Here is a 19,673-nt window from a genome sequence, read left to right on the forward strand (position 1 = left end):
TTAAGTCAACCTTTTTTTACACTGAACACATTTTTCACTATAAGAATTCTAAAACTGATTGACAAACACACTAAATTCAACCTAAGATTTAAAAACTGGTTTTATAGCAGTATTTCTTCAATATGTTTACATTCAAGTGTTGACAATATTTATGTTCAGTAAATCTATTTTGTAAAAACAGAAAATCCAAAGTTACTTGTTTTCAAAGGATTTATCTTTCTGGAGGAAAAAACCAAACAACCAACCAAAAACTGTTATAAAGACCATGAATTCAATTTGTTTGTATTACCCTTACCACCTAATAGAGTGATCTGCACATGTAGCAATTACCAATAATACTCTTAATCATTAACATCTTAGAAGTGCAGCTTACCATCATTCTCTCTGATAGGTTGCTTTATTAATGTTTCCAGAGCACCACTATAATCTTCCAAAATCCAATATGCCATGCTCCGAAGAAAAGGATCATGATGCATATTTATGTTCAATGAACACCGTTTGCTGACAGGAGAATCGATTCCCAAAACTTTTTTATGTAAAATAGATTTATATGTTGCAGATGTATCAAATTCAGACTCATAGAGTCTTGCTATTACAAGAGCCAACTGAATGTCATTCAATTTCTCAAGACACACCTTTAAAAAAAAATTGTTTTTAAATAAGCAGGAGCAGGTTTCATTTTAGTATAAATTCAGTTAACTCACTAATAACTGGAAAAATATAAGGCTTTATAAATATCCAAAATTAGCAAAGAAGGATAAGAAACAAAACATATGCTGCTTGCTTTTACCAAATCTACTTGACAACATTTAATATTTGCAAATCTACCTTCTAGTACTAAATATATATATGTGCAAAAATTAAACTAAATGAGGAAATAATGGATAATTTAAATGATATCAATTTAAGCTATATTATTTTTGTCTTGAACCTCTATTAGTTTCCATCCACCCCGGGAGACTTGAGTCTCCATATTAAAAGGATATTTTGAATTACTTGTATGAAACTGAGCAAAAGGACAATTTGAGACAAATGTTATATCTTAAATATTCATAATTTTTTTAAAGTTTACTAAGAAATAATCAGTTAAGGATTTTCTAACATTCATCAAATAATACAGAGCCAGATACGGGGTTCAAATAAGTTTAAATTGGTAGGACAAACCTTTTAATTTTTTGAATATTCTTAAGAGTCAAATCAATTACCTATCTCAACCAACTAACAAACACCATTTGGTTAATCTTAATTCTGTATAAATACCATTCAAGTTAACAAATTTTTAAATGTCTCTATTAAATATTAACAGTTATTTTAGATATTTGGCCTTGTGTTATTTCCAATAAAGTTGAATTTAAAAAAATTAAAATTTAAGCACTATAGAGCTTTAAAAGATGACATTGCTATTCTTTGTTATTTAAATTTCATTAATTACCTCAATTGCATCTCTGAGGCAACCAGCTAAAAGAAAAAATGCTGCAGAATGTTCAAATCTTTGTTTGCCTAGCAAAGAAAAAGCATTCTTTAAAGCTGCTTTACGCCACCTTTCATCCTCAAAATTGTGTCCAAAAAACTGTGTCATCCTGGTGTTTTTTTCAGCTCTATACACGAAAAAAAAAAAAAAAAAAAAAAAACGGTATGAAAATTTTGGAATACAATTTTTTTTACATCAGAATCAATTTTCTTAAGTTAGGATTTGGCTAAGGCTCAATAGAAACATCTGCCAGTTCATACCTTACTATATATCTGCTTCTTTTCCCAGTAAAAATTATATTAAGTAAACATTTGTTACATAAATCTCAGAGATTACAAAAAGTTTTTCTTTCAAAATACAAAGAAAACTACATTAGCAGGACTGTGAAAATTACTTTTACATCCATGCAAAATGTTTAATTTATATTAACTTGTGTGCCACCATTGAAACTCATCAGTAACTTTTCACCCCTGCCCATCTGAGAATGACCTAAGAGATAAAAATCTAAAGAATGTGCCTTGAATCAAAACCACCATAAATCATCAAGTCTCTTCCCCCCAAAGGTTGCTGCTCATGTGGGTCATCTGAAAATAAATTCAAACAAATGATGAACTATTTATGGTAATCATGTTCACCAGTCTTGCTGAGAAATGAGAGAGAAAAATTCTAAGCGAATTCAGCTCAGAAAGAAGGTGGGGCCCACAGGAAGGAGGTAGTTTTGTGGGGTACGCTGGCCCATAGCACAGAGGTAGGTGCCTGTTCCAGACTCCACCAATTAATTCCTCTCCTTCTATGTCCCAAGTATAAGTTTCTGGTTTAGTTACCTGATATGTTTTGGCTGTGTCCCCACCCAAATCTCATCTTGAATCCCCATGTGCTGTGGGAAGGACCCAGTGGGAGGTAACTGAATCATGGGGACAAGTCCTTCCCATGCTATTCTTGTGATAGTGAATAAGCCTCAAGAGACTTGATGGTTTTACAAAGAGGAGTTTCCCTGCATAAGCTCTCTTTTGTCTTGTCTGCTGCCATGAGACATGCCTTTCACCTTCTGCCATGATTGTGAGGCCTTCCCAGCCACGTGGAACTGTATGTCCAATAAACCTCTTTCTTTTGTAAAATGCCCAGTCTTAGGTATTTTTTTATTAGCAGCATGAAAACGGACTAATACATTACCTTTGCTTTATAGGAGCATGAGAAGTTCTTAAGCAAAATATTGTTTCTGGATTGATAAATCTGAAAATTAATTAAACTGACCTCATCAGGTTTCTTCCACTCTGAAAAACACTTGGGGCTTTTTCCTTATGAAATCTCTCTCTTAAATACAAAACAACTAAGAATCTACATGAATCAACATCAAGAACAACAAATCTTATTTCATTCATTTACTTCTTATGAACAGGTTTTCACATTGAAGCTTTTTTTTTTTTTTTTTTTTTTTTTTTTTTACCTACCTATATAATCCCCAAATCACAGCTTTCTTTTTCATTGCAAGGTAAAAAATGGCAGCATCTAAAGGATCATTCTTTCTATAAAAGGCTGCTTTAGCTACCTATAATCAAAAAATATTGATCAAAAATTCACAGAAACAGTTTTGAACAAGTAATTTCCTTCATATGCAAGGCTGGCACATATCCACTGAATGTTTAATAAAATTTTAAAAATATGTACATGAATAATGTGTGCATGTATATATAAAATAGTAACAAAAGTGACTTATAGTGGTGGCTTCAATGGTTACAGAGAAGAAATAATAGGACTATTGCCTTTCATTACAAGTTATTTTGTACTATTTTTACATTTTTCTAAACATATACACATATTATTTTCTAAAGATCAGACATATACTACTAACAAGTGTGTCAATTAAAAACTTGAGAATTAGAATACACATTTTAAAACTTTAGGTATTTTGAAATACGTTATAAATGAAATATAAATAAAGACTATTCAAAAGTCTTTTGCCGCTTCAAAAACAAAAGGGAGTAATGGCAGAGAAGATATGAAATGCCATTTAAAGAAATGTCCAAAAAGTATTAATTCACTTATACAAAAATAAAACACTTACTTTTTCTATGCATTTGCGTAAGATGCGAGTATTCCGGACCCACCACCCCACACCCATAGCTCTTAATTCAGACCAAGTGGGATCATCTTTCTGCATGGCTGGCAACATGTTCAGCAGTTCTTCTTCTGCTACTGAGTGAAATGCCCAAGCAAAATGACTTGTAGACAGGCCTGAAGAAATGTCAAAAATGATGTTTATAAAAAATATAAATACGCTTATATGATTATCAGAAATGTATGTTCCATATTTTCAATATAAATGTGTAAACTTCTATGAGATTCACAGTTTAAGATTAGAAATATGGGCTTTTTAAAATTTTTGCTTCTTCAAACAACTATATCACTACAATGAGCATATATATGTTTTGTAGAAATAGCATTTTTTTTTGAAAGGAAAAGAAAAAATGCTTATGGCAAATTCCACTGTGCTAATGTATTTATGATCCTTTTTTAAAAATGAGAAACACTTAAAGCATTATTTTATGTTGATATATTTCTATCTTCAAAGCTGCTTTTCACCTTCCTTTGGTCAACATTTGTTTTGTGGATGTAATTCCAAGGAATTAATAAAAAAGAATCAAGTAAGCAGTTCAGGTTGATGAATTAGGAATAGCACTGTAAAGACTCCAGAATCTGAATGCATACATTAAATTCCAGCTCCAGCTGGGAGTGGTGGCTTACACCTATAATCCCAGCACTTTGGGAGGCCTAGGTGGGTATATCACTTGTGGTCAGAAGTTTGAGACCAGCCTGGTCAACATGGTGAAAACCCTGTCTCTACTTAAAAAACATACAATTAGGCCAGGAGCGATGGCTCATGCCCGTACTCCCAGCACTTTCGGAGGCCGAGGTGGGCAGATCACAAGAGCAGGAGATCGAGACCATCCTGGATAACAAGGTGAAACCCCATCTCTACTAAAAATACAAAAAATTAGCCAGGTGTGGTGGTGGGCGCCTGTAGTCTCAGCTACTCGGGAGGCTGAGGCAGGAGAATGGCGTGAACCCGGGAGGCAGAGCTTGCAGTGAGCCGGGATTGCGCCACTGCACTCCAGACTGGACAACAGAGCGAGACTCTGTCTCAAAAACAAAACAAAACAAAACCATACAATTAGCCAGACAGGTGGTATGTGCCTGTAATCCCAGGTACTGAGGAAGTTGAGGCAGAAAAATCGCTTGAACTGGGGAAGCAGAGGTGGCAGTGAGCCAAGATTATGCCACTGCACTCCAGCCTCGGTGACAGAGTAAGGCTGTGTCTCAAAAATGAAAATAAAAATAAAATTCCAGCTCTATTGTTACTATTAAGTTGGTACAAAAGTAACTGCAGGTGGTTTCGGCCATTAAAAAAGGCAAAAACTGCAATTGCTTTTGTACCAGCCTAATATATTCATATAATCTTAGATAAGACACATTGTCTCTAAATGCCTCAATTTCTCTGTATATAAAATGCAAATAATCATGGAACTATCTTCATATAATCTTAGATAAGATACATTGTCTCTAAATGCCTCAATTTCTCTGTATATAAAATGCAAATAATCATGGAACTATCTTATAACATAGTTTTGATAATTAAATAATATAGTTATAAAATTTAGAATAGAATCTGTTACACAGTAATTATTACTCCATATCACCATATTAGTAAGATATTTGTATATTTATACATCATCATTTATGTCAGTAATTCTCTCAACCCGATGGAATACACATGTTTATTGCTCTGCTTCTATTTTGACTTTTCATAATATATTTTGTTTAGCATTACTAGGTAAAGTAAATAATTAACTATAGGATGTGGCTTTGAGATACACGGCCTCAAATTTTTAACCTAAGTCAAGCAAGGAATTACCTCCCATGCCAAACAATGTGAAATGCTTTCTATATGGAACACTGAAAATAAATAAAAAGTTAAAACAAAACAAAAAAACCCTACATTGTGAATGGACTATTATTCTAAATCATTTTTGGATTCCTGTCATCTCTCTAGCAACTTCAATACATTTTCATAAATAATTAAATAATCTGATTTAGACATCAGTAAGATGGCAGGAATAGAAGTCCCAGGTTTCATTCCTTGCCATGATTTGCATATTTATATCCCTTCAGATTTCACGGTGAAACTTAACCTGCAATGTAACAGCATTAACAGGTAGATCCTTAAGGAGATAACTAGCCACTGCCCTCATGAATGGGATTAACGTCCTTATAAAAGGGATCAAGAGAACTAGGTAGTCCTTTTCACCAGTTCCATCATTTAAGGATGTAGCAACAAGGTGCCAACTATGGAGCAGAGATCAAGCCCTTACCAGACACCAAATCTGCTGGTGCCTTGATCTTGGACTTCCCAGTCTCCAGAAATATGAAAAATAAATTGTTCCTATTTATAAATTACCCAGTCTAAGGTATTTGTTATAGAAGCCCCAAAAGACAGACACCCCTGCACAAAGAGAGTTTAAGTAGCAACTAGCCACAGAAAAGAAAATGCCATTTTACCCCCAAACTTGGGAATGAGCTGAGACACGTCTGTGGACCATAGAACCAAATAAAAACTACAGTAGAAGGGTAAAAGTAACAGTCTCACTTTGAGCACATCATCCGTTCCCATCCAAGCTGATTTGTGGTACGAAGAGAAAATTCCCTAGATCCAGTTTGTACAGTGGGAAAAGCAAGCCACAGTCAGGCACTGAGCTTCCCCAGAGTTCTAAAATGTTTCCCAGGAAGCTCACGCAGGTCTCACCTCAAGGGAAACAATGTGGGCAATGTCATAGCTAGATCATCTGGGGTTGGGTAGAAACAAATAAAGGAGTTAGACCTTATAGCAACTAGCCTACAGATGTTGGTGGTAGCTCTGTGTTCCTGCCAGTAGTAGCATCCAATTAGAGGTAACAGCCAATGGCATATCCTACCTGCAAAGTCAAGCTGGTTGCTTCCAGAAGCATGGTAAAAAATTAAACCTGGCTTCAGTCCTTAGATGGCTAACCTCCACATTCAGCCTCAGAGCCTACCCCAAAGCCCCGCCCAGACTGGTAGACAACTACCTCAGCATATTTCAGCAAAGCTCAGGGGCTAGACCTGCCCAACCAGAGAGTTCAAACAATGGCTTGGCTCAGCCTCGAACACCACTCCAAGGTCCCACACAGGCAGGGAGACACCTATCACTGTGTACTTCCTTAGAGGACAGACCTGCCCAACCTGTGAGGCCAAACAGGGGCTTGGCCCAGCCCCAGACCTCAAACCTAGGCTCCGTTCAGGCAGCAGGGCAAGCTTCAAACACGCATTTCTATAAAACATAGCCTCTGAATCTGTCCATCTGGAATAACAACTCTGCCTAACTTCGGGGCCAGCCTGCAACCCTGCCCAACTTCAGAACCCAAATGATAATACTGCCTGGCCAGAGAACACATCCTGTGACCCAGCCCAATTAGAGGCTATCGCAGTGCCCAGCCAGCAGCTCTGAATGACTGCAGAGACCAGCCAGTGGTCTTGCCAGACAGCAGAACCTAGAGAGCAGCATCGTCCAACCTCAGAACCTAAAGGCAGGGGCCTAGCCACCTAGAGAACCCAACTGTAAGCCCTGCCCCCCTGGGGTCATTTCAGGCTAAACCATGCATAATCAGAGGCTAGATTTAATAGTGAAGCTCTATCTTGGCCAGAAATCACAGAAGAGGTTGCTGTCTCTTCAAATGTGCAGACCCCAAAGCAAATACACGAGAATGGTGAAGAAGCAGGGAATCATTATATCTCGAAAAGAAACTAATAAATTTCCAATAATGAACCCAAAGGAAACAGATCTATGAAATGACCGATGAATATTGGAATAATCCACTTAAAAAGTTCAGTGAACTACTTGAATATATAGAGGAAAATTAAAACAAATTTATTCTTATTTAAATAAATTCTACTCAAATAGAAACCGAAAGAGAATGGGGATAGCTATACTTAGACAAAATAGACTTCAAGTCAAAAACTGTAAAAGGAGACAAAGAAGTATGTTACATAATGATAAAAGGGTCAATTCATCCAGAGGATATTAATAATTATAAATATATACATACTCAACATCAGAGGCACTTAGACTTCGAAAGCAAATATTAAAGAAAGTAAAGGGAGAGATAGATTACAATATAGTAATAATAGGGGGATTTAATACCCTACTTTCAACAAAGGACAGACCATCCAGACAGAAAATTAAGAACACTGGATCTGACCAATGTTTAGTCTCTTAGACCAAATGTACCTAAAAAGACATGTACAGAACACTCTACCAAACAGCAAGAGAATATGCATTCTTTTTGTGCACACAAAGAATATTCCCCAGAATAGATAATATGTTAGATTACAAAGCAAGTTTTAAAAAATTCAAGTGGATTAAATCATATCAAGTATCTTTGCTGATCACAATAGTATGAAACGAGAAATAAATAACAGGAGAAATCTTGGAAAAGTCACCAATTTGTGGAAATTAAACAATATGCTCCTGAAAAAACAATGGGTCAAAGAAGAAATCAAAAGAGAAATTAAAAATTATCTTGAGACAAACAATTACAAAAACAGAATATGCTAAAATTTATGGGATGCAGCAAAACTATTTCTAAGAGAGAAAATCACAGCATTCAGTTCCTCCCCCCGTATCTCTCTCTCTCTCTCTCTCAAATAAACAACCTACTATTATACATCAAGGAACTAAAAATAGAAGAAACTCAGCCCAAAGTTAACAGAAGAAAGGAAATGAAGATCGGAGGAGAAATAAATAAAGTATAAACTAGAAAAATGACAGGGAAAAACAACTAACAAAACTAAGGGTCAGTTTTCTGGAAAGATAAATATACTTGACAAATCCTTAGCAAGATTAAGAAAAAGAAGGGCCAGGCGCAGTGGCTCATGCCTGTAATCCCAGCACTTTTAGGAGATGGAGGCAGGAGGATCACTTGAGGTCAAGAGTTCGAGACCAGCTTGGCCAACATGGCAAAACTCTGTCTCTACAAAATACAAAAATTAGCTGGGTGTGGTGGAGCAAGCCGATAATCCCAGCTACTTGAGAGGCTGAGGCAAGAGAATCGCTTAAATCCAGGAGGGCACAGGTTGCAGTGAGCTGTGAGGCGCCATGGCACTCCAGCCTGGGAGACAGAGAAAGTCTCTATCTCAATAAATAAATAAACCAAAGACTAAAAATAAAATTAGAACTTAAAGAAGAGACACTACAAATGATACCACAAACAAATAATTGTAAGAGATGAATATGCAGATATCTGCCAACAAATTGGATAACCCAGAAGAAATGGATAAATTCCTAAACACAGATAACCTGCCGGAACTGAAATATGAAGAAATAAAATATTTGAACAGATTGATGATGGGTAAGCACATAAATCAGTAATATAAAGTCTCCCATCAGGTCAGGCACGGTGTCTCATGCCTGTAACCCCAGCACTTTGGGAGGTCAAGGCAGGCAGATCACTTGAGGTCAGGCGTTCCAGACCAGCCTTGCCAACATGGCGAAACTCTGTCTCTACTAAATTACCCCAGCTACTCAGGAGGCTGAAGTAGGAGAATCACTTGAAACCCGGAGGCAGAAGTTGCAGTGAGCCGAGATTGCACCACTGCACTCCAGAGTTGGGTGACAGGAGCATCTCAAAAAAAAAAAAAAAAAAAAAAAAATCACACACACGTCTCCCGTCAACCCATCAAAGAAAAGTCCAGAATTTGATCACATCACAGGTGCATTCTACTAAACATTTAAAGAAAAACTAACACCAATCCTTCTTAAACTCTTCCAAAGAACAGAAGAGGAAAGAAAAGTTCTTCTTTTTATGAGACCAGGAGTTCCCTGATGCCAATGCCAGGCAAAATAAATACAAAATAATAACAACAATAATAAAAATTATAGGTCATTATCCCTGATAAACACAAATGTAAAACCCTCCACAAAATACTAGCAAACCAAATTAACAGCACAATAAAAGGATCACCCAGTATGATCAAGTAGGAATTATGCCAAGGGTTCAAGATTGGCTCAACATGTGCAAATTAACTGATGTCATTCTGTTCACATTAACAAAATTAAGGACAAAACCATATGATCCTCTCAACAGATGCAAAAAAAGCATCAAGTAAAATTCAACATCCTTTCATGACAAAAACTCTCAAAAAATTAGGTGCAGAAGGAATGTACCTCAACACAATAAAGGCCACAAATGATAAGCCCAGAGCTAAACATCATACTCAACAGTGACAATTTAAAAGCTTTTCCTCTAAGATCAGAAAGAGGACAAAAATGCACTCTCTCACAACTTCTACTCAACTATGATAGTACTAGAAGTCCCTGCCAGAGCAACTGGACAAAAGAAAGAAATAAAAAGGCATCCAAATAGGAAATGAAGAAGTAAAAATGTCACTGTTTGCTAACAACACAATCTTACATACAGAAAACACAAAAGACTCCACCAAAGAAACAGAACTAATAAACAACTACATTAAACATGAAGGATACAAAATTAAAATGCAAAAAGAAGTGGCATTTCCATACAGTAACAACAAATTATCTGATCTGATTTAAAAAATAAATAAAACAATCTCATTAATCGTTGCTACAAAAAAAAAAAAAAAAAAAACAGGCTGGTGGCTCACGTCTGTAATCCCAGCATTTGGGAGGCCAGAGTGGGAGGACAGTTTGAGCTGAGGAGTTTAAGAACAGCCTGGGCAACACAGTAAGACCCCATCTCATTAAAAACAAAAATTTAACCAAGGAAGTAAAAGAGCTCTACAATAAAACTGTAAAACACTGATGAAAGAAATTTGAAGACACAAAAAAATGGTAAGATACCCAGTGTTCACAGATTGGAAAAATTAATTTAATTTTTAAATCGTTAAGATGTTCAAACTACCCAAAATTATCTACAGATTCAATGCAATCTCTATCAAAATACTGATGTCATTTTTCACAGAAATAGAAAAAAAGAAAAAAAAACCTAAAATTCATTAGGAATACCAAGAAACCCCAAATACCCAAAGTAAACTTGAGATGAAAGAACAAACCTAGAGACATCATACTGCCTGATTTCAAACTATATTACAAAGCTAGGGTAATCAAAATAGCAAGGTACTGGTGTAAAAACAGAAACACAGACCAATGGAATAGAACAGAAGGCGTGGAAATCAACTCATACATTTATACTCAACTGATTTTTGTCAAAGGTGCCAGGAACACACAATAGAAAAGGATAGTTTCTTCAAAAAATGGTGCTGGGAAAACTAGATAACTACATGCAGAAGAATGAAATTGGACCATTACCTTACACCATATACAAAAATAGGTCAAAATGGACTAAAGACTTATAAACATAAGACCTGCATTATAAAACCACTAGAAGAAAACACAGGGGGAAAACTACATGTCATCAGTCTGGGCAATGATTTTTTTTGGACACAGCACCAAAGGGACAGGCAACAAAAGCAAAAATTAACAAATGGGATTACATCAAACTGAAAATGTCTGCATAGCAAAAAATACAATCAGCAGAGTGAAGAGAAAAGCCATGGATTGGGAAATAATATTTGCAATCTGTATATCTGATATGGAGTTAATATCCAAAATATATCAAGAACTCTAATAACCCAATAGCAAGAAAACAACTCAATTAAAAAATGGACATGCCAGGCACAAGTGGTGCACACCTGTAGTCCCAGCTATTTGAGAGGCTGAGGCAGAAGGATGGCTTGAGGCCAGGAGTTTGACTCCAGCCTGGGCAACAGAGTAAGACCTTCATCTCTTGGGGGGGGAAAAAAAAACCCAGAGGGGACAAAAGACCTGAACAGATATTTCTCAAAAGAAGACATATGAATGTCCAACAGATAAATGAAAAAGGTGCTTGACATCTATAATCATCAGGAAAATGCAAATTAAAGCCATAATGAGATAACAGTTCACACCTGCTAGAATGTCTATTATCAGAAAGAGAGAAAAAAAAAGTTTTGGTAAAGAAGTGGCGAAAAGGGGAGCCTGGTACACTGCTAGTGGGAACATAAATTAGTACAGCCATCATGGAAAAGGGTATGAAGGTTCCTCAAATATCTAAAAATATTCTGGGACAATGTTTTATTAAAAGAGAAGAAAAGCAAAAAATTTTAACTAAAAAAAGAAAGAAAAAATATAGAAACAAAATTACCACATGATCCACCAACCCCACTTATGTGTATATAGTCAAAGGATGTGAAATCAGTATGTTGAAGAGTTATCTGCACTCCAATGTTAAGTGTAGCTTTATTCACAATAGCTTAGTTATCAAATCAACCTAAGTATCCATCAATAAATTAATAAAGAAAATGTCTTATATATAGGCATACCTTGGAGATACCGTAGGTTCAATTTCAGACCACCACAATAAAGCAAATATTGCAGTAAAATGAGTAACACAACTTTTTGTTTCCCAGTGCTTATACAAGTTATGGTCACATCATACTGTGGTCTATTAACTGTGTAATAGCATTATGTCTAAAATGAGTGTACATACCTTAATTAAAAAGCACATTATTGCTAAAACGTAACAATAATCTGAGCCTTAAGCAGGTCATATTCTTTGCTGATGGAGAATCTTGCCTCCATGTTACTGGCTGCTGACTGATCACGGTAGAGGTTACTGAAGGCTGGGATGGCTGTAGCAATTTCTTAAAATAAGACAACAACGAAGAGTGCCACACAGATGGCCTCTTCCTTTTATGTGAGATTTCTCTATACCATGTAATTCTATTTGATAGAATTTAGAACTTCTTTCAAAATTGGAGCCAGTCCTCTCAAACCCTGCCAGTGCTCTATCAACTAAGTTTATGGACTATTCTAAATCCTTTGTTTTAATTTCAACCATGTTCACTGCATCTTCACCAGGCGTAGATTCCACCTTAAGAAACCACATTCATTGCTCATCCTTTAAGAAGCAACTCCTCATTTGCTGAAGTTTTTGCTTTTTTTTTTTTTTTTTTTTTTTTTTGAGACAGGGTCTCCTTCTGTTGCCCAGGCTGGAGTGCAGTGGTGTGATCACAGCTCATTGCAGTCTTGACCTCCTGGACTCAAGTGATATTCCCATTCAGCTCCCTGAGTAGCTAGGACTACAGGCACGTATCACTAAACCTACCTAAATTTTTTTCAGAGATGGGGTCTATGTTGCTCAGGCTGGTCCTCAAACTCCTGGCCTCAAACGATCCTCCCACCTCAATATCCCAAAGTGTTGAGATTACAGGCATGAGCCATCATGCCTGGCTCTGCTAAAATTTTACCCTGAGATTGCAGCAATTCAGTCACAACTTCAGGTTCTACTTTTAATTCCAGTTCCCTTGCTATTTCTACCATATCTGCAATTACTTCCTCTACTGAAGTCATGAACCCTTCAAAGTCATCTGTGAAGGCTGCAATCAACTTCTTCCAAACTCTTGTTAATGTTGATATTTTGACATCCTCCCATGAATTACAAACGTGCCTAATGGCATCTAGAATGGTGAAACCTTTCCAGTGGTTTTCAATTTACTTTGTCCAGATCCATCAGAGGAATCATTATCTATAGCAGTTATAGCCTTATGAAATGTATTTCTTAAATGATAAGACTTAAAAGTTGGAAGCATTCCTTGATTCATGGACTGCAAAATGAATGTTGTGTTACAGGCATAAAAACTATATTAATCTCCTTGTACATCTGCATCAGACCTCTAGTGTGAACAGGTCACTGTCAATAACAGCAATATTTTGAAAGGAAATCTTATTTCTCAACAGAAGGTCTCAATAGTGGGCTGAAAATATTAAATTATGCTATAAACAGAGGTGCTGCCATCGGGCTTTGTTGTTCCATTCGTATAGCACAGACAGAAGAGGTTTCGCGTAATTCTTAAAGACTCTAGGATTTTCAGAATGGTAAATGGGCATTGGCTTCAACTTAGTTACCAGCTGCATTAGCCCCTAACAAGAGTCAGTCTGTCCTTTAAGCCAGGCACTGACTTCTCTCTAACTATAAAAGTCCTAGATGGCATCTTCTTCCAAAAGAAGGCTATTCCATCTACTTTAAAAATCTGTCCTTTTATGTAGCCACCTTCATCCATTATCTTAGCTAGACCTTCTGGAAAACATGCTGAAGCAAGTGCTGAATGACATAGAAGCTTCAGCATGTTATCCAGAAGATCCAGCTTCACCTTGTACTTGTAGTTTACGGAGAAGGCTTCTTTCCTTAAACCTCAGGGACCAACCTCTGCTAGCTTCAAACTTTAATTCTGCAGCTTCCTCACCTCTCTCACCTTTCATGAAATTAAGACGAGTTAGAGCCTTGTTTTAGATTAGGCTTTGGCATAAGAAAATCTTGTGGCTAGTTTGATCCATCTAGACCACTCAAACTTTTTCCACATAAGCAATAAGGCTACTTTGCTTTCTTATCATTCATGTGTTCAATGGAGAATGTTTAGTTTCCTTTGGACCTTGTCCTTTGCATTTACAATTTGGTAAACTGTTTGGCACAAGAGGCTTAGCCTTCAGCCTATCTTGGCTTTCGACATGCCTTCCTTACTAAGCTTAGTCATTTCTAGCTTTTGATTTAAAGCAAGAGATATGCAGCTCTTCCTTTTGCTTGAACACTTAGAAGACACTGTAGGGTTGTTAAACTGTCCTAATTTCTATATTGGTTATGTCTCAGTGAATAGAGAGGTCTGAGCAGGAGAAATATAGGGGAATGGCTGATTGGTGTTGTAGCCACAGTACACAATTTATTGATTAAATTCAATGTCCTACGTAGGCGCAGTTCATGGCACTCCAAAACCATTATAATAACAACAAAGATCACTGATCACAGACGACAGAAAAAGTTTGAAATATTGTGAGAATTACCAAAATGAGACACAGAGACATGAAGTGAACACATGCTGTTGGAAAAATGGTGCTGACAGACTTGCTCAACAAAGGGTTGCCACAAAGCTTCAATTTGTAAAAACTGCTGTATTTGCAAAATGCAACCTAGCAAAGCACAACAAAAACGTGTATGCTCGTATATACACTGGAGTATCAGTCAGCCTTAAAAAAGGAAATCTTGTCATTTGCAACAACATGGATGAACCTGGAGAACATTACAGTAAGTGAAATATGCCAGTCATAGACAAATATTGCATGATCTCACTTATGTGTGGAATCAAATACAATTGAAATCAAAGAAACAGAGAATAAAATGGTATTTGCCCAAGGCTGGGGACAAGATGAGAAGGGAGACATTGGTCAAAGAGTACAAAGTTTCAGTTAGGAGGAATACATTTCTGATATCTACTGCACAGCTTGGTAACTATCTTTAATAATAGTGTATTGTATATTTCAATATTGCTAAGAGAGTACATTTCAAATATTCTTACCACAAATACGCTACATATTTGAGGTGATGGATATGTCTAGTTTGACTTAATCAATGCACTTTGTATACATATAACATTACTTTGGACCCTATAAATATACACAATTTTAATATGTTAAATTACAATTTAAAAATTTTAAAGAGAATTTGGCCTGGCAAGGTGGCCCACCCCTGCAATCCCTAGCAGTTTGGGAGGCCAAGGCAGGTGGACCACTTGAGGTCAGGAATTCAAGACTGGCCTGGCCAATATGGTGAAACCCCATCTCTATTAAAAACACAAAAAGTAGCCAGGCGTAGTGGCATGTGCCTGTAGTCCCAGGTATTCGGGAGGCTAAGGCAGGAGAATCACTTGAACCCGGGAAATGGAGGTTGCAGTGTGCAGAAATCACACCACTGTACTCTAGCCTGGATGACGGAACACCACTGTACTCTAGCCTGGATGACGGAACAAGACTCTATCTCAAAAAAAAAAAAAAAAAAAAAAAAAACTAAAAAGAATTTTATTTAGAATTTTCAACTTCACTTTTTTCAAAGCTATATACAAAATGAGAGAAAGAAAATACAGAAACAAAGAGACAGACAAAAGGTACGAGCAAGAGACTGAGACGAAGGAGCAGAGGCTAAAAGGCTAAACTGCAAGGTCCCAATAACACTTTTTAAACCTACAGATCCAATAATGCTGAAAGCCAGCTCTATTTCTTGAACTTCCTGGGAGATGAGCCAAAAAACATGCTGTTTTGTTTAAGTGAACTTAAGTGAGATTTCTCTCACTTTGAACTAAGACAATGTTATTTTCAGATACCTACAATAATCATTTAATAAGAATCTATTAAGTTACGCTAAGACAGTTCAAAGTCTAACACAGTTCAAAGTAAGAGAACTAACAGTATCTGAAATACAGCACTAAATACAGAATACATGAAATATACTAAACTAATATCTGAAATACATATTTTAACAGTTTTAAGTGTGGGTAAATTTACACTTTCAATATTCTGTACTCTTTGTGAAACATTTAAAATTTGAGAATGTATTATAACAAAAATGTTATTCAAAGTTTGGTGGAAAAACTGAATTTAGATAAATGTCAAAAAAGGAGAAAAAAGCCAATCTAAAGAATAAATTAAAGAAAATGAAACAATACTAATTTGCCTTGAACATAACATGCATTTAAAAACTTTAACACAGAATATCCAATTTCCCAGTACCTGTTTCTTCATTAACTCCTTTTGTCTACCATTAAAAATTCCAATGTTTTAAGCAAAGATTATGAAGAAATAAACATTCTAATAAATAAAGGAACTTAAAATGTGTTAAATTTGTCATCATTATCATGTCTGGGTAAAAACAAGTTTAAAAACTCCCAAGTCTCTCATTTTCTACTCGCTTTATTTCCCTTTAATAGATTACTATCAAAATCACCTTGGTGAAGGAGTTGAGCTCGATAGGCTGGAAGGGAAGTTGTAAGAAAGGTATGGAGTCGAACAGCCAAAAGAAATTTTAGTCCACATTCATCAAGAGTTTCTCCACCTGCAATGGGAGAAAGGGGAAGCAACGTATTTAAAAAAAAAAAATTGTAAGCAAAAGAACACCAAATATAGGCATATAACATTCTTAACCTGACCCCCCCAAAAAAAGTTATCAGTCTAAAATATTTTCTAACATTTATCTTTTTCTACACAATTTTACATTACAGAAAAAACAGTATAAACAATTGGAAAAATAATAAAAAAGAGAATAAAGAGAGTCTGATACTCTTTAGAATCTGACCTCTTCTGATTGAAATCTTATTTAAATTGTGACTGATTTTTGAACAGTTTAACCTTTTCTGTGGCACATGTACAGTAATATCTTTAATCAATACGGTTTATTCAAATCATACATCCACCCCAATAATCTGCTGTTAACAATGGAAGAAATAGTTCTATGGTGGGAGGGCCTGGTATTTTTTCCTTGAAGCAAAAACTAAAAACATAAAACACCTATAACATATTCACATCAAAAATAGTATCTACTAGTAATATCGCTAAAAGTGTCAAGATTCATAACCAACTTAATTTTTCTTAAATTTAATTTTGTTATATTAAATTTACCCTAAATTTTCCTTTCAAGCTTCGTTCAAAGGGATACTGACATATATATGGTCCACAAGGCTCAATTGGTTCATTTCAGAACTTGAGATTTGATGGGAAACTGTTCATAACTCAGCAGTGTTTTTTTTAAAATGCTCTCTGGGTGAGGAAAAGATCTAATTACATTATGCTTTTCTAGGTAGGAGCATACACTAAAGCTAATTTTTAAAAAAAAAACTCAATGTTTTAAAAACTGAATTATAATTGTTAATAGTGGATTATTACAAAATGAGGGAAAAAAACCAGAAATCACCTTTTACTTTTAGGTACCTAAAATAATTATTTAATAAGAATCTGTTAAATTTTGCTAAACTAAGAAAGATTCAGTTGGATCTCTTATAATACTAAGCAGACAATTAGTAAAAATGACCAGCATAAGGAGTCTTTGTGCACTAGCTCATAGTACTATGATTTATGGGATAAATAGTGCATATTAAGAGTTTACTGTTTATGATAGTCTGGGGGGGAAAAAGTTAAAACTGTTGTGAAGGTAGCAAGGATGTTTCCAAAAAAAACCTTAATCGTATTTTTTTTTTTAAGAGACAAGGTCTTGCTCTATTGCCCAGGCTGTAGTGCAGTGGCACAATCAATTCACTGCCGCCTCAACCTCCTGGGCGCAAGCATCATCCCACCTCAGCCTCCTGAGTAGCTAGGACTACAGGCATGAGGCACCATATCTTGCTAATTTTTTTTTTGTTTTCATAGAGATGGGGGTCTCATTATGTTGCCCAGGCTGGTCTTAAACTCCTGGGTTCTAGTGATCCTCCTGCCTCAGCCTCCAAAAGAGCTGAATTTACAGGCATAAGCCCCTGTGCCTAGCTAATGGCATCATTTTAATAATAATTATTTAAAATTATTTTCTGTGAAAATAAGTAAAAATGTTATCAGCATGGAGTTTAGTTTTACCTTGGCTTCTGTCTCGGCTTTCTCCAATATCAGTGCTTGTTGTTGCAATTGTATCTGCTAAGGCCATCAAAGACATCTGTTCCATCCGGCTGAGTCCTGGTAAACTAGAATGAAGTAAGTGGCCAGAAAGAACCTGAGCATGCTCAGGTCCAAAGTAAGTTGGACTGTATTGTGAAAGGTCAATAACTCTAGGCTTTGTATTTTCTTCATCTGTCTCTAACATATGAGTATCAGTCATTACAGGCTGAGTCTGAAAAAGCTCATCATAACTTTCTTTTGATAACTGGTTTGATTTACTTAAGGTACTCTCATTACCAGATTTCTCCAAAGATGAGTAACAGCTATCATCATCTGCTGCAAGTAAGGCATATAAAGGAAGTGGAGGAACAGAATCTATTTCTGTGTAATCTGTATTTTCAGTCTTGTTGAATGCCTGGGGGTCTCTGGTAGTGCTTCCACTAGCACTGATTGTGAGAGACCTAAGGCGGCGTTCATGATTAGATTCAGCTTCATTCAAAGCCACAACTTCCCCAGCAATGCACTTAACAAGATGGGACAATATGGCCTTGGCTCTCCGAACTTTACCAAGATCCATGAGTTCCAAAAGCTGCAAGGGATGATACTGAGGTAGAGTCGGGGAAAGTACATGAGCTGCTTCAAAAAGACCTGAATCTTCCATATCCACTGAAGGATCGAATGCAGTTTTCTTTCCACAGATTTTCTGTGCAAGACTGGTCATGGATCGAGTCAGAGTTTTCTTTGGAGGATGTAACCCAGAACTGGAGTTACTCTGTTTCATTAAACTTGTTATAGATGGAGTGCTCCCACTGTACGAATCTGTTATAACAGGTTCTTGTTTAGAAGATGGCTGCCATTGGGAATACACATGCATTTCACAGTCCATTCCTACCACAAGGATGCCATCCCGGACCCACGATAAAGAAACAGGAAAAGGTGGGGAGCCATCTACAGAAGAAACCAGGTCCACACTTCGTAATAGTACAAATTTAGAAAGGGGCACAACTTTAGTACTCTCCCAGAGAGGAAACGCCAGGCTTTCCTTAGCAGTCTGGTCTTGTACCTTGCCAGCCAGGGGTCCATACATAAAAAGTTTTGATCCAATTCCTACAGTCAGGATATGAGAACCATCTTCTCTAGACATCCAATCTAAGTGAACTAAATGCTTTGTGTTTGATGTGATATTCTCTTTACTAGATAAATATATCTCTTGTTTATTATAGGCCACTAAATTACTGTCAACACTAATGCCAGAATCCAATACTGTGCTTAACTCATCTAAATGAATTGTCTGTTCAAGGACCCAACATGAACCTCCTGTTGACTCACATTCGAAAATACTTACATGCATCACAAAGTCCTGGGAAGATCTACTATTAGATGCAGGCTGCTTATAAGCTACTGCTAAACGATTTGTATGTGCACAGCTAACTTCTATAGGCCTACCAGGTACAGTTATACTACTATTGCTCTGAAGTCCATCTTCAATAAGTAATGGCCATTCTTCCCAAATGTATGCAAGATCAATTTTTCCATTCTTTGATGTGGCAGATTGTCCATCTGTTACTCTGCATCTCCAGAATCTTACTTTCTCATCTGAACATGAAGTTGCCAATAAATAAGGAGCACTGCATGCAGGATATATAGAAGATGAACTCAGATGTCCTAAAATAAAAATAATCCATTAACAAAATGTCAAATTTGGTTAAATAC

General features: G+C 36.3%; 1 protein-coding gene across 8 annotated transcripts in view; it reads right to left on the reverse strand.

The window, feature by feature from the left end:
- The window catches only part of DMXL1 (Dmx like 1), a 175,844-nt gene that overhangs the window by 79,645 nt on the left and 76,526 nt on the right, over window positions 1-19,673 (reverse strand). For all 8 annotated transcript variants that reach the window (XM_050794413.1, XM_050794408.1, XM_050794415.1 and 5 more), the window contains 6 exons: window positions 17,943-19,625; window positions 16,327-16,434; window positions 3,537-3,706; window positions 2,923-3,020; window positions 1,433-1,598; window positions 374-635 (listed from right to left, as the gene is read on the reverse strand). In XM_050794413.1, the coding sequence (XP_050650370.1) occupies window positions 374-635; window positions 1,433-1,598; window positions 2,923-3,020; window positions 3,537-3,706; window positions 16,327-16,434; window positions 17,943-19,625 (2,487 nt within the window). The remainder of the gene's footprint in view (window positions 1-373; window positions 636-1,432; window positions 1,599-2,922; window positions 3,021-3,536; window positions 3,707-16,326; window positions 16,435-17,942; window positions 19,626-19,673) is intronic.

Source organism: Macaca thibetana, chromosome 6 (assembly GCF_024542745.1).
Source record: "Macaca thibetana thibetana isolate TM-01 chromosome 6, ASM2454274v1, whole genome shotgun sequence".
In the NCBI taxonomy this organism is placed as follows: Eukaryota; Metazoa; Chordata; class Mammalia; order Primates; family Cercopithecidae; genus Macaca; species Macaca thibetana.